Here is a 15,832-nt window from a genome sequence, read left to right as displayed (position 1 = left end):
AATGGGTTTGTCACTTCTAAACGAGTAGGTTAAGACATTTTTGTGCCACATGAGCACCTGGAAATGCTTACGCATGAGATTTTTACAAAGACAAAAATAAAATTAAATTAAAAAAAAAACTGTTCAGTTAGTCGCTTGTCCCCAAATTCCTGAACGCTCCTGAGATGACGTTTCCAGTCCACAGTGCAGGTCCTGCAGCACAGTCCCACAAGGCACCACGATGTCCAAAACCTGCACAAATGTCACACACACACACACACACACACACACACACACAGTCAGAGCTAAACAGCATTTTACTCAAACATTACTGCAGTGCTGCACACGTCATCTTAAAGTTCCAACAAGTTTAATGTGGAGTTTATAGCCTCTTACATTTGCTTAAAATTGAAGCATAAAACCGGCTGTGTGAAAGATTTTTTCAGATACTGCAGACAATGTGGCTGTAAACTTTGACCTGATGTAAAATGAGCAAATGATGCAGGGATACACATATTTTACTTTACTCCAACACCAATATCCAGCATTGATAAATGTCTAGTATTGGCAGAAAAGCAGTGCAAAACAGATTAAGCTGTTCAGACATGCCTACCTCCAACTATCGTTTTAATAGTCAATAGTTTTGAAGGTTAGCTGAAATGGCCAAATATCAATTGAAAAAAATGTAACTGTCACCTTCTTGACACTATAAACGCTGGCTTTAGGGCTCAACATAGAGTACAAGTCTAAGGTTTGGACACAGCTTTTCATTCAGTGTTTTTTTCCCCCATGATTTTCTATATTGTATTTTAATATTAAAGACATCAAAACTATGAAGGACCACACATGGAATTATGTAGTAAACAAACCAGATTATGTTTTATATTTTAGATTCTTCAAAGTAGCCACCTTTTGCATTGATGACCGCTTTGTTCACTCTTGGTGTTCTCTCAGTCTGCTTCATGAGGTCGTCACCTGGATGGTTTTCAATAAACATCCTGTCGAGTTCATTTGTGGAGTTTCTTGCCTTTTTATTGTGTTTGAGACCATCAGTTGTGTTGTGCAGAGATTGGTACAGTTCTATACAATGAAAAGCCCTATTTGACTACTGATCAAACCCATATAACAACAAGAACCACTCAACTAAGTAAAGAGAAACGAGAACTTAATGTATCCTTGAAGTGCAGTCGGACAAACAAACACTATGATGAAACTGGCTCTCGTGAGGACTATCCCAGGAAAGAAAGAACATAAGTAACCTCTGCTTGCAGAGGATGAATTCATTAGTTATCAGCCTAAGTAAATGCAAATTGACAGCACCTCAGATTAGAGCCACATAAATGCTTCACAAAGTTTAAGTAGCAGAGACAACACAACATTAACTGTTCAGATGAATCAGGTCAAAAGGTCAAATTGCTGCAAAGGCGCCACTACTAAGGAAGAACAACAGAAAGAGGAGAACTGCTTGGGCCAAGAAACACAAGGTCTGGACATCGGACCAGTGGAAGTTTGTACTTTGGTCTGATGAATCCAAATTTACCACAGCATTCTGCAGCAACATGCCATCCCATCTGGTTTGTGCTTAGAGGGACCAGAATTTGTTTTTTAACAGGCCTGTGGGCCCAAACACACCTCCAAGCTGTGTAAAGACTATCTGACCAAGAAGGGGAGTGATGGAGTGCTGCGTCAGATGACCTGACCGCCACAATCATGTGACCTAAACCTGACTGAGATTGAGTTTGGGATGAGTTCGACCGCAGAGTGAAGGAAAAGCAGCCAACAAGTGCTCAGCACCTCTGGGAACTCCTTCAAGACTGTTGGAAAAACCATTTTAGGTGACGACCTCATGAAGCTGACGCCAAGAGTGTGCAAAGCTGTCATGAAAGCAAAAGGTGGCTACTCTGAAGAATCTAAAATATAAAAACATCTTCTGGTTTGTTTTTTTTGTTCACCACATAATTCCATGTGTGTTCCTTTGTAGTTCTGATGTCTTCAATATTAAACTACAACGTAGAAACTCATAAAAACAAAGAGAAGAGAAGGTGTGTCCAAACCTTTGACTGGTACTGTGCCTCGCTACCTCACCAATATTGCTTCATAGTGCACCTCTCAGGAAAATCACAGGGGTTAGGAATAACGTTAACAATGGCTCCATTGCTTTAACCGTCATCCTACCAACTGGGGTACCTGCAGACGCCTGGGGAGTAGCTTTTTTTATTGTATCTTACAGGTGCTTTATTCTTTCAAATTTTCCACGACTTAGCCAAACACTTTGCTGTTTCAAAAAAACTTTGTATCATTGTTTTCTGTTTTAATGATATTTAATGATAAATATCCATGTAATGGGGACCGCAGTTAAAAAAAAAAACCAAAACAAACAAACACCTAATTCGGCCTCATTTTGAAGGAAACAGGTGCAGATACACAGATGATTCCTATTTATGTGTAGATTTTCATTTAACACAATGTGCAAATTACCTGTTACTTTCTCAGAAGGTCTTTTCAGATGACATTTATTATTACTAATAATGTTTAGAGGAGAAATGAGGTAACATGTTTCTGTGGTAGCTGTCTCTTACATTCCTGGTAGTCCCTGTATGTTAAACAGGTTAGTAGGATGAGGATGAAATGTCCCAGTGAGACTCGTCAGTAAGTGAACATGCACAAAACCAGAGCCCAGGAATTGGATCCATAAAATTCATTTCAGCCATCATTAATGTTATTAATCCACCTGTGCCTTTCTGCTGTGAACAGGGTCCATGTGAAGCCACAGAGACTGAAGCTGACTGAGCTTAGTGAGAAGAGCATCCGAGCAGTGTGTACCACAAATACAGAGAAAGAGTCTCTGTGCACTCACAGAGGCAGACGGTCGGCGTGTAGCTGCTATAGGAAGGAGCAGACTTTCTGCGACCTGAACGGGTTGTTGCTGGACGACATGCCGGTGAGCAGAGGGTCCTGCTGGGCGTGCTGGAGGCAGAACTGCTGCAGGTCCGCTGCGGCCTGGGACACCTGTAGAAAACAACCGTGTCCTGGACAGTTAGCTGCTGTCACAAATGACACTAATGTAGCTGAAATGAATGAGGAAGTCCGCTGGGTGACATTAAAACATCGAGATAAACAACGCGCCCTGACTGGTACCTTAACTCTGTTGATCCCAGCTTCGAAGCGTAGCTGCTGGACGATTTTCTTCATCGCTACGATGTTGGATGATCCCGACATTGTCTGGATTTTGAAGGGATCTAGTCTATCAACAAGTGTGAAACTTTATAGGGAATTCGTTTGTTTGCTGCTAGCTTGCAAACACTACTACTTCCGCATCACCAAGTTTCCGGTTTTCTTTAATGGAGAATGATGCCTTCACTGGATTTAGTTAACTTCACTACTCAAATACATTTTCGGCTGTAGTGTGATGCCGTGGCTCCAAATCGATACCAGAAATCATGCAGAAGGTGGCTATGATGCACCTGAAGTTGAGAACAGACTTCAGACAAAAAGCTGGAGGAAAAGATTGTATCATCAGGTCTTCCGGGGTTTTTTTTATAGCTTTAGTGATATTTCACATTTAAGTCTACTTAAGTGAGTGTTTGTTTTTCCCCAGAAAAAGTTACCTGGTGTGCCGATCTGATCTAAACAGAACAAATAAAGGGAACAACGAATATATCACATTATTTGTGCTTTGGTTAATTTATTTGCCAAAAGTTGTCCAAATACTTCCCCGCTGTCACTTATGTAGCTTAAGCTGTCTGATTACTGTAAACCTCGCATTATACGGCTGGGCTTTGAAGGGTAGAAAAAAATCTCGCTGTAAATATATTAATATGTACTTGAAGGCAGCATCAGATCAATAGAAAAGTGAACCTTTTAGAGGTGAAAATCAATCATCACGCTGAACATGATAACGAGCCGTACTAGAAACCCTGTTTTCTGTTATCAATATAATATGTGGCTTTCGTGAAATGACTTCAATTTTTCATACAAATGTTCTGCACGTTGTCGAATAAGCTATTAAACAATATAAAAACAGAGTCTGGCGTGTGAGTAAAACGTAGTAGTGAATTTACCTGTACATGAATACGAGGAGAATAATGAAATATGAAATGCCATAAACGCCAGGACTCACATTTCGAAATTAAATTGACATATTAAAAATGCATGAAAGATTGAGTACATAATAAATAACGTTTAGCCTGCAGGACAGTATCAGCTGTGGTGTACGAGCTGCCTCCTCCTGCAGCATTTGTCATCCTCAGCACCAGAGCAACCACTGCTGGCACTCTCATAAAAGAAACTCCAGTAGACGACTGGCTGTGTTTGATTACAGCAGATAGTTACTTGGCAGTCCACGCCTTCACTGCGCAAAAAAAGGGGGCTCCTGCGAATAAACCTAAAGGAATCAGTTTAGTCTGTAGAGATCTGCTAGTGTTTCCCTGCTTCTTCTCCTCATGCTGAGCTGGCCTGATCATGGAGCTGTCGTGTGAGTCAGTGAGATATCCTGAGGACAGCAGACCGGCCAGTTGCAAGGTATGTTGAAGGGATTAACTATTATCTTGCAAAAAGCCTTAGTATGTAGGAATACACTGATAAACCAAAATGCCACTTATTGTAACTGGCCTATGTTTGACTGTGTGTGTGTTTAGTTTGTGGAGCTCCATGTGCTGTATGTGCCAGATGACCAGTGGGATGTGAAGCTCAATAAAGTCCCTGCCGAAGCCATAGAGAGCTTTATATCTGCTGGCTTTATCAGGTGAAACTACTGGAAATAGTAAATGTGTCACCAAACTCTTTGGGGAATAAGAATCAGTGGTGTTGTTGCACACATGCAAAAGCTACACTTGTAGGCTGTGAAGATGTTAAAAAGACATGAAGGTGTCGGCATTGTTACAGTGATGAGGAATTTTTGTGTTAAGTATTCAGTTCTTCTCCTTAAGAAGAAATGGCAGCCTGCAATCAAAAAAAGTTTTAATATAGATGAATTTTTAGTCAAAAATAACTCATATGAACGTGTTTAATGTTTAACATGTTCCGTTTTCATCTGCAAAGTAACTACAGATGTCAGACAAACGCCATGAAGCTAAAAGATTTGTCTCTGAAATTTTCTGGATTGACAAGAGTCAATGTACTTTGTTACTTTCCACCTAGGTCATACTTGATTTTATTGCTCGATGGTATTTAAACTGAAGCTCTAAATGCTCAAAATGTCTGGATTTCTTTTTTTTCATTACAGAAAAACATTTAACTTTTCACTCAGATTTCACATTTTTATCCAAACTCCACTGAAAGGCAGAGTAGAAACAGTTTCATCTGGGTTTAGCAGCGTTAACACATATGTCACGACCTTAACTGATGATACATTTTGTTACACTTCAGTTATCTAAAAATTACCATTTCGTCACTGTTACATCAGGGTTTATCCTGACATCACCCTGAAAACTCTGAGGAGCGAGCTGGGAGCTCTTCTTGGCATTGAGAGGAGCATCGACAGATTCTCCTTCCTGAAATGTGTGGGGCGCAGTTTGGCTCTGGTGAGTGCAGCCTGTTGTTCAGTGCGGTTTTTCTATAGGTGGGTGTGTTTCACTGGGCAGACAGTAGGGAGAGAAACAATGCAGACAGTTTGATTAACAAGTTCACTATTCAAGCTGTAACACTAAAGGGTGTAAAGTGTGTGTGTGACAGAGAGAGCACACAGTTTTTTACTGCTACACCGTCAACAACAACCACATTCTGTCCAATTACAGGTCAAGAGCAAACAGGAGAGGGATCTGAAAGTGAAAACATTCGCTCCTCCGTATGTATGTAAAATCTATGTTTCATGTTTACATTTTACTGTTTTCCCCCCTAATGTAATGTAAAACATTACATTTTCTTACACGTTTAAGGAGATTTTGCCTTTTTGGTTGTATAAATAAAAGTATTTCAGGTTACCCAAATGTCTAAAAAAACAATATACCCTTGTACTCCCGGTCCCAGTAGGTGGTTTACAAATTTATGTTGTTGCCATGTATATCCTTTAAAAATACTCCCTACTTGTGTGACTTTCCATTTAGTTTGTTATGCCATCTATGCTGCTACTTATTTTATTATTAATATCAGTGATTTTCTGTATGTACCGTCTGATCAGCTCTGATTAGTTTCGTAGCCCTGCAGCACTGCATTATCTGGTGATCTTCTGATTTCACCAACACCGAACCTGCTTCGTAATGCACCAGTTAAGCTTCACTAATGTCTTGCTGTCACCTGTCGGCAGGCCCCACAGCCAGAGCTCTACCTGCTGCCGGCTGTGGAGAGCGACAGCAGCGTTTGCTCTCAGTCTCTCAGCCCAGACACCAGCAGCAGCTCCCCAGACCACCAGACCTATTACCACCCTCCCAAGACGTGCAGCCTGCCAACAGGAACAAAGGAGCCTGTTAAATTCCCCCTCATCCCCCAGTGTTCCCATCAGCCACCTCCCACCCCCAGCCTGGAAGAGGAGGAGGAGGAGGAGGAAGATGAGGAGCAGAGTTATTATTCTTCTTCAGAGGAAGGAGAAAACGAAGAAGAGAGTCTCTCTTCCAACAAGTCGGAGTCGGCAGAGCAGGAATGTTGCTCAAGGCAGCCTCGAAATCAAAGGGCACCGCACCCTGCTCCACAGACCAAAGGTGAAGTTAAACTTACACTGCATTACAATGAATTACCCACTCTAGTTGTACAAATTTGCAGCCAGACACATTACTTTCATTCAAGGTAGATGGCCTATCTGCGTTGAAATGACACCTTCCCAAACCTGATCTTCAGCAGTTATCCCATGCGACGATAGTGCAGGTTTCATTAACTTAAAATTGCTGATATTCTCCATATTTTAGAACCAATTTTCGCTGCCTAACTATCCTTTCAGTAGACGTGACTGGGATACGGCAATTCAGCCTTGTGCACCATGCAACAAAATATCCTCTTCTTCACGTAGAAAGACCATTTAAGGCAAACAAACAGGACCGCAGACAAGGCACATTTATGTTTTTAGCCCCTTTTTGAAACTGATCTTCTTGGTCTCACACTACTGTGCTAAGCTCACATATTCTGTATACAGCTTTACAACGGTGTGAAGCAGACTCAACCCAGGCGAAGGAGTTTCCAGAGAAAGAAGAAACCTACAGAAAGAAGCAACAGCACCACAGACAGAACAGAGCGGCCAGAGATTCAGGAGTGGCCCAGTCTCTGGAGGACAGAGATTCAGGCTTCTCCCTCACAGACGGGTATACTGTGCAGTTAGCACACCAAGCTGAAGCATTACTGTAAACTGCAGTGAATACCAACACTAGTACTGTCGGCTGTTCTAACAGTGTGTCCGTCTGCAGGCTCGGGAAACCTAAAGATGCACATGGGCCAAAGTCCATCCGGAATAAACCAACCACTGGAGTAATGTATAGCATTACATATGCCAGCGTTTCTGACAAAACCATAAAACACGCCACAGCATGTCTTCTTCAGTCTTTCCTGTTGAGAAAGGTTGACCTTTTATGGGGCTTTTAAAACAAGCATGAAGCATCCAGCTTCTTGCAAGTGGTTTGTCGATTATACCAAATCCTGCTGCCAGCAGGCGGGTCTAGAGGAGTGTGTGAGGTCTCCTGCTGTGGTGAACAAACTCATGTTGTGTTGTTTATTGATCGTTTGAAGGTGACAGAAAGTACAGCGGAGTTGTCTCGGCCTGTTCGGTGTACCTCTCCACCTCCAGGTCTAGACTTGGCCATGGTCACTCAGAAAATGGCTGCCTCTCCCATCGTTCAGATAAACAGTAAGCAGTCACTTTGGTCACATACAGAGTGTTAACGATCTCTGATGATCAACACAACTGACCTGGTTTGATTCTGTCAGGAGAGGAACTGATCGAGGGCATCAAGCTGGCGAGGGAGGAGAGAAAGCAGCTGGAGTGGACGAGGCAAGAGCTGCTACGAAAGGGGAAAGATTTGTTGGCTCAAAACCGACACCGCAGGAACCAAGGTGAGCAAAAAAATACTGTTAGTAAAAAACATCTCATAAGGAATCGTTACCAGCAATCTGTGAAGCCAGGAACAGTCCTCATAATTTGACAAACGTGTTACATATTGTGTGAAAATAAACTTCAACTTTAGGATAAATATTCTAGTACAAGAGCTTTATTTGATAGCTTATACATGGTTGTAGAAGACCTAATTTCAAATCAAAGATGGAGGAAAAAGTAGTTGTTAACAGAAATGTGTCCAAAGTTGCTAAATTCTGCTGGTGCTCTATTTTTTCCTCATGAAGCACGTGACAGCTGGAAGAAGAAATATTTTGAAACCAAGAAGGCCACAGCACCACTGGAGGAAAATCTGAGAAACTTACGACAAGAGTTGGAGACATTTTACAACAAACTCTTGCACCAGCTCCAGGCCAGAGATAACAGAGGGAAGCCAAGACGACAGGGCAGAACCTCCATAAAGGTACAGTTTATGTACTGTGTTGTCTGGTTAGCTTAGCATTAAACTCATTAACCTTATTCTTTAGTAGATTAAGTCCAAACTTTGTATTGTATCCAAAGAAATTAGATACACTGAGTTATATTTTGAACTGCAGATAATCACAGAATGTATTTTGTATAATTAATATAATGGCTGGATTCCATTTAAATATCCAAGTTGTTCTGCAAGTGCTAGTTAATATGCTAGTTCCCCCTAGTTATACTTGTGAACTATGCTAGTTAATAAAGCACATCTGAAAGCTTCGCAGCATTGTCAAGTTTGTTTTTTTTCAAATGTCACAGTCATGTAAAGGACTGAATGAATTTCAGAATGAGCTCATCATTCAGATCATGACAGAGAGCCATGAGATCGACAACCTGAAGAGGAAGGTAGAGGACGCCAAGATGAAGCTGGTAACAGAGATAAAGGTAACTGATTTTCTATAAATCTCTACAAATGTCTCTATAGCCAACGAACACACAAAAAGTTAATTAGCTGGTCATGATACATATTTGAAAAATACGTCCGTCCCTTTTCAGTGTCCTACAAATATTGCTATGTGTATTAATATAATAAAAATAATATTATTCTTCAACACAGTGAACTGTGAGGTCACAAATCCTCACTTCTGAGGACCACAGAGCAAAGTAGCATATTTGAACAGTAAAGGTATAATTATTTTAATTAAGCTCTACACCCACCTTGCACTTTCTACCTACTTTTCAACATAACATTTTATAGTCACAAAGGACTTTCCAATCTGATTTTATAATCAGAGATTAACACTGTTAACACACAAGTACATTTTATTTCCAGAAGTCCTTTACCACTGTGACGATAGTCTGATAGCCTAAAGAATTGAAAGCCTCAAAGAATTTTATTTATGTATTTTTTTAACCTTAAATGAGCTCCTTTGCTGATGCTTGGTGGTCTAATAGCTGGTGAGGCATCTGGTGGTTTACATTAACAAACCGTGTTATTTTTTTCATTCATGATTGGACAGTTGAGGAAACAGGCTGCAACGGAGCTGAGGGCCCTGAAGGCTGAGCTGGCCCAGAAGAAGAGCCAGTCCTCTCATCCTGGTCCCACAGCCTCCAAAGGGTTTGGAAATACCACACAGGACAGATCACAAGTTCAAAGTACCTCCGTCTAATTCTGTACACACAGAGCTGTGAAGGAGACGGTTACCTGGCCTCGACTCTGCTGGGACAGATGGATTTTGTTACATCTTTATGTCATATGTTTCAGGACAGTCACTGAAATCATTTTCACTGAAAATGATTAAAATGTTGACTTTATGTTTCACTTTACACAGTAGTACTGTGTACCCAAGCTTTGTTGTTGTTTTCCCCCCCCAATTTTACTATTATTTCATATGGTGTTTGTTGAGGTCTGATTTGTTCACAATGTTGATACTGTTGACTTCTCACATTCTCAGGTGCTGTATGCTGGCTGCAAAAAGATGAAAACTATGACTAAAATGTTTAAGGGCTCATGTAACTTCAGTGGTTTACAATTGATTAGAAAATGTTTTATTCATGAAAAATGTAAGGTGCACAGATTTCATTAAGCTCGATATTGGTCAGAAATACGGTTTGTGTACATCACATTAAAAAGATTGGTTGTCTTTTTTCAGAGAATCACACGCACGCACACAGACGTGACTGCATTCAAAGAAAACAGCAATAAAAGCCACAATAAACTCTGAAGTGCAAGTATGCATCCCTGAACTCAGAGCCACACCCCATTAATGGTACAAAGGGACATATTGACTTAGCAACAACCAGGAGTGAGCTGGGGGGGGTGATGTAAATGTTTGCAGCAGCGTTAAGTGTATCACAGCTAGCATCCTAACAGTGCATTCCACATCAGTGCGGTCTGCTGCCTGGCGACCGGCTCATCGCTGTAGTCCAAGATGTTGCCATTCCACATGCCAATGCCCCTCAAACCTTTAGATTTCACAGAGTCCGCCTTGGGACAAATACTCTGTGGATCATCGTACCAAACCTGATGAATCTGTCCTTTCTGGTCCTGAGGATAAAAAAAAAAAAAAAAAGTGTAGATGATGCAGAAAATGAGAAATGATGATGCCACTGTCTTGTGGAGTGAGGAGACTTTTAGACCAAGTGAGAAGGCATTCAGCGGGAATGTTTTATTGCTGTTTCGAAGGGGCAATTTGTTTTGTTTGGGAGGTAGCAGTGTGGTAGCTGGGGTGGACACCAGCACTCTAGATCAACAGCCCTTGCCTGAAATGCCTGCCTGATTTGTTGAGTCGTAATTTGAGAAGAGGTGCATGTAATAGGCGCCCACTTTGCTAAGTAATAAAACATTTTGACCAAACACAGATGTATATTTCTTAAGAACTGAGGTATAAACTATAGAATAAAGACATTGTACCTTGTAATTGAAGTAAGGAGCCTGCTGCTCGTTGTCCCAGAGCCTGCCGGTCATTGAGACGTTGACCTGCTTCATGATCCACTTGTACGTTTTCTGTCTTCCAGCCGCGTCGCTGCAGGGGGCTCCACGGAAAGGAACTTTGGCTATAAAACATGTTCCCTCCTGGTATGGGAAAAGACAATAAGGGATATCTGTCTTTACATGAGAAGAAGTTACAACAATAAAATAAGTGTAAATAAGTAACAGTGTGCTTCAACAACAGGCTGACCAGTTTAATGCATAAACTGTATATAGCCTTATAATCTCCTTGTGAATATTGTAATCTATCATTTAAGGTAAGCAAGTTTATTTGTATGTCATACTTTATTTCATACACAAAGGCAATTTAAAGTGCTTTACGTAATACATTAAACAACGACAAATCCCATAACAGTACCAACATAGTGTCTCAGTCTGTTCTCTCAATACTTTCTGACTTTCCCAACCTGTCTCTAACCATTTGTTTCTCCTGAAGCAATTAACTGGGCACTGTGCATTATTATTAATACCAACACAACGAATAGTGCATTTGTTGGGGACTATTTTGAGCTGCGGATTAATACACATTTAGTGCTCTGATGAGTATTTACAGCAGCAGCGTGTCTACATGTGTTTGACTCAACATAAACTACGGTGTCCACATTCATGCAGTGCAACGCTGTCACTCATTGATGTGTTTTTAATAAATTTAGGGCAAAGATGGAGGTTTATGATACAGAGAAATGAGATATATCAGGTACATACTGTTGTTAGCTTTGCAGGTATTTGGTCATAAACCAAAATATTGGACAGTTAAGTATTTTTGACCACAAGATGGCGCAGATTAAAAGGTGAAACATCATCATAGCTTTTAAAAATCATCTTCCATCTAGATGGATGTGAATGTCAAATTTCACAGCAATCCATCTAATATTGAGACATTTCACCAGAAATGTCAACGTTATCGTGGCACTCGAGGAAAAGTCAGGGAATCTGACTTTCAAGGCAATCCGTCCAACACATATAAAATATTATTAGACTTACTTGTTAAAAACAACAAACTTTTTAACCGTGCTGCTTTTGAATGAGCGAAATCTTACCTGAGAAAGGTTGAGGCACAGGTAGTCATAGCCGTACCACGGTAGTCCCATCACCAGCTTCTTTGGATCAATCTTCATTTTCAAATACTGGTCATACGCTTAAAAGGAAAGAAAACAGGCATTTCATATGGTGGTGCTGAGTAGTATTGCATAAACAAGTTATTTTCATTCATTAGTGTACAACTGGACGACAGACCGTTCAGTGTTTGAGAGAGTGGGGCATTTGCCATAGCAATACAGTCCCCCATGATCTGGCTCTGTTCATCATAGGACATCACAAACAGCAGGTCGCAGGATTCAGCGATGGCAACGTAATCATAGCAGCGCTTGTCAATACATTTTGGTGACCAGGCGACATCAAACGAGACCTAGAGATCAGCATAAGATAAATATCAGAGGGACAATTCTTTGAAATAACACGCTGAAAGGTTAGACAGGCCGGTTAGGGCTCACTCACTAACTCATTCATTTTGCCTGGTTAATTACTATTTAGGGTGATTTTAGGCTTTTTCCAGAAAGCACTGGGAAAAAGAAAAAGGCACAGTTTTCATTTGAGAAGCTTTTAAAAACATTGTCCTCACCTGGGAACCTGGGATCTCCCTGTGGAAGGCCTCGGTGGTCTCTTTGACCAGGTCTGTCAACGCATAGTACTCCGGCGAGCCCTCCTCCACCGCTTGCTCTAAGTCGATGTTGATCCCATCCATAAACTGACTCTTGGCCAAGGTGACCTTCTCTGTTATCCACGCTGTCCTGTTTTCTTGGTCCACAATGTAGGAGATAGGAACGTCACCTTTTCCCACCGACAAGGAAAGAGAGATGGACATAATTATGAGGACAGTGGGTGGATGAAAAGAAGCAGTGCCAAATTTTGCCAAAAAAGTGTGAGGAATCGACTGAAAGAAGAATCTCTACGTGTTAAAGTGCTTTAACTTCAGCCACTGACCTTTGTAAAACTACTGGTCAAAGAAAGGACAACAAACTAACACAGCCACATACTGCACTGAAGAGGCTCTACCTTTGAGTACAACCCGAGCTCCTTTGGAGTGAGCGTGACACATGAGCTCAGCATCATATTTTCCAAACGTTGCCACCGTCGTCACCATGCTCCAATTGTAGGACTTCCATGTCTTTCCACCCACGTCAAACACAAACACCTGAAAGACACGCAGAGGCCACACAGACACACGATTCATGTCCCACTAACCTGTTTTTTGTTAGCAATTTGTTTATTTACTGATGAACTCCCCAAAAAGGAAACGTGATTTTTCAGTCAGTCTCACTTCTCTTTATGTATCCTGAACTATTAGATGACTTGTGACTAACATCTGGTGTAACTGTTATTAATGTCAAACTGTCTCCTGTGAGAAGGGTCTACTAGTAGTATCCATCATCTGTACGTAATAAACACTGATGATTGAAGCACTATTAAGTTTTGAAGCAACATGAGACGCCTAACAGACGTCAAAGAGACCGAAAGTGCCAAAAAAGAGGAACCACCATAAACCCAACACATGCATGCATAAAGAGGAACAGCAGACTGCATTTGAAACTTACAATATTGCTTATTACTTTACAGCCACTAATAGTGAACAGTGCTCATGCATTTCCATTGTCCTCTAACATCTAAAGTCCACTGCTGTGAAAAGTTCCAACAACAAAGAGTACAATTCACATTTTTGATTTATTTCTCACTTAGTGTTTGTTTGCGTAGGCTTTGATTCATGTTGTAGGAGAAGATGCAGGTTTATGCATCACATTTGGTTTCATGAGACCCATTTTTATTACAGTCATGTGCATAAAGCAAGAGGTTTATGATACGACAGTAAAATAATTGTCAGCACCCAGCACACACTTTTATTCTTCTTTCAGTCTTCTGTAACTATTTAAATAAATACTACAGTATGTTACAAACTGGTGGAGGTTTGAAAGATGAATGAGGCTGTGAAAATGATCTAAACACGATCATCACGGGGATCTAAAGGTTCAATGGAGTCGATAATTCCACATTTTCAGTTCATTAAATTTGACATTTGCTTTCTGTTCACACTAAAAATCCCCATTTTACTTGTAATTCAACAAGAGCAGCTGTAAAGTGGTGAAGAGTGTGTTTTAGAGCTACATTTTCAGTGATGTGTTGAAGATATTTAACTACGTGTCGGTGGTTCAGTTACGTTCACTACCTCAAAGTCTCTCTCGTCCCGGACCTGCTGACAGAGCTCCGGTCTCTCACACGGACACACAGTAGTCCCCCTGACCAGGATTATGGACCACAAAACCAGGAGACAGCGGAACATTTTAGGAACAGCAGGAAGTTTGGACTGAAAGATGTCAGACCAGTCCGGTCGGACTCTGAACTGTCAACAAATCACGTTACCGCCATCACTTCTGAACGTAGGCCGACAAGGGACAAAGTTCATACCGTCCGCGACAGGACGGTACGGTGGCCGGGAGGTGCAAAACAATTTTACAATACAAAGCTGGAGACAAATTTACATTTTAGAAAACATTTTTACAAATCAGAAAACAAAATTACATTGCCATAACACATTTACAAGTCCTGAGACAAATTTACATTTGAGAAAACAAATTTACAAGACGTGAAACACTTTTACAAACGCCGAAACAAATTTACAAGTAACTTTTTCAACCGGAAAGGGAATGTACCGCGTTAATCGGCTCATATGTTCGCCACAAAACGGGCAAAAGACCGCTTGACTGCCGTCCATCGTGGGTCGCCATGAACTCCTTATCACTTCCGGTTCTACTCGACAGTTGGTACATTCCCTTTCCGGTTGAAAAAGTCACTTGTAAATTTGTCTCGCGTTTGTAAAAGTATTTCACATCTTGTAAATTTGTTTTCTCAAATGTAAATTTGTCTCAGGACTTGTAAATGTGTTATGGCAATGTAATTTTGTTTTCTGATTTGTAAAAATGTTTTCTAAAATGTAAATTTGTCTCCAGCTTTGTAAAAGTGTTTCTCGTATTGTAAAATTGTTTTGCACCTCCTGGCCACCGTAGATACGGAGAGGATACACTGTATTCACTTCAGACAGACAGACACACAGATAGATAGATTCAGAGTTTTTAAGCTCTCTGATTACACATACAAGGTATTTTGCTTTCTTCAAAACCATGCCCCTGGATGGTGGACAGTATTTTACCATCCCCTCATTTAAGCAAAGCTTCAGCACATTGTTTTGTCTCACCCATCCAGACCCATGTGGCAGTCTCTATGGTTCAATACTGTATACACCCATGAGACCAATATGCTTTCAGACATGGTGCTTACATACTGTACTGGCATGAAGAAAAAAAGCCTTGATGTTTCTCCAGAAATACTACATAATACATTTTTCAAAATAGTGGTTTTGTAAAGGCTCAGTAAAAACAGGTTTGAATGGAGAAGTACAACTTTGAGACCTGGCTGGTGCAAAAAAGAATTCAAGTTTACTCAAGGTTGAAAACAGTGTACAATAATCCTTTTTGAAGTGTTATTCATATGCTTGGATGGTAAAATGTAATACTTAACAATTATATTATAAAATTATGTATTTTATATTATAATATAATATTAAAACATCTAAAATTATTTATGGCCTTTTTGTGGAGATGAAATTACTTAAAGAAACAAGAAAACAATCTGTTTGTTCATCTACTATTCATTTAACTATTCCTTATTATTTCTCCTCATCCTAGTTTATTATCCTAGCCATACCTACCTCATAGTATAATTTGAAAATATGAGCACTACGTGCTGAGAGTTTTTTTGTAAGTTCTTGGTGGCGGGCGAAAAATCCTTGCATGACGCAGTAACATTAATTCTAAAAAAAAGCTAATCAATATTAAGTAAACATATGTCAAAAGTTCCTGTCACGTTGACAAAGC

The 15,832-nt window shown here is 40.5% G+C and overlaps 3 protein-coding genes across 3 annotated transcripts; 1 reads left to right on the top strand and 2 right to left on the bottom strand.

Annotated features, from left to right (window-relative positions):
• Positions 1-113: 113 nt before the first annotated feature.
• LOC139202628 (guanine nucleotide-binding protein G(I)/G(S)/G(O) subunit gamma-5-like) lies at positions 114-3,304 on the bottom strand. Its single transcript, XM_070832169.1, has 3 exons — positions 3,118-3,304; positions 2,837-2,988; positions 114-231 (listed from the first exon to the last, which is right to left on the bottom strand). Exons 1-2 carry the CDS (start codon positions 3,196-3,198, stop codon positions 2,863-2,865), a joined length of 207 nt encoding a protein of 68 aa, XP_070688270.1. The 5' UTR covers positions 3,199-3,304; the 3' UTR covers positions 114-231; positions 2,837-2,862.
• Positions 3,305-4,434: 1,130 nt separating this feature from the next.
• On the top strand, positions 4,435-9,585 carry spata1 (spermatogenesis associated 1). The gene is made up of 12 exons (XM_070832205.1): positions 4,435-4,500; positions 4,617-4,723; positions 5,384-5,501; positions 5,715-5,768; positions 6,224-6,614; positions 7,043-7,208; positions 7,311-7,371; positions 7,630-7,747; positions 7,828-7,953; positions 8,239-8,414; positions 8,762-8,860; positions 9,436-9,585. Exons 1-12 carry the CDS (start codon positions 4,441-4,443, stop codon positions 9,583-9,585), a joined length of 1,626 nt encoding a protein of 541 aa, XP_070688306.1. The 5' UTR covers positions 4,435-4,440.
• A 348-nt stretch (positions 9,586-9,933) lies between these two features.
• Positions 9,934-14,278, bottom strand: ctbs (chitobiase, di-N-acetyl-). The gene is made up of 7 exons (XM_070832869.1): positions 14,128-14,278; positions 12,963-13,101; positions 12,529-12,737; positions 12,144-12,315; positions 11,948-12,045; positions 10,830-10,991; positions 9,934-10,463 (listed from the first exon to the last, which is right to left on the bottom strand). The coding sequence occupies exons 1-7, from the start codon at positions 14,239-14,241 to the stop codon at positions 10,275-10,277; spliced, it is 1,083 nt and encodes a 360-aa protein (XP_070688970.1). The 5' UTR covers positions 14,242-14,278; the 3' UTR covers positions 9,934-10,274.
• Between the last annotated feature and the right edge of the window lie 1,554 nt (positions 14,279-15,832).

This window comes from Pempheris klunzingeri, chromosome 6, assembly GCF_042242105.1.
Source record: "Pempheris klunzingeri isolate RE-2024b chromosome 6, fPemKlu1.hap1, whole genome shotgun sequence".
Lineage (NCBI taxonomy): Eukaryota > Metazoa > Chordata > Actinopteri > Acropomatiformes > Pempheridae > Pempheris > Pempheris klunzingeri.
Note: the sequence above shows the minus strand (reverse complement) of the source record. Positions and strands in the feature narration are given on the sequence as shown.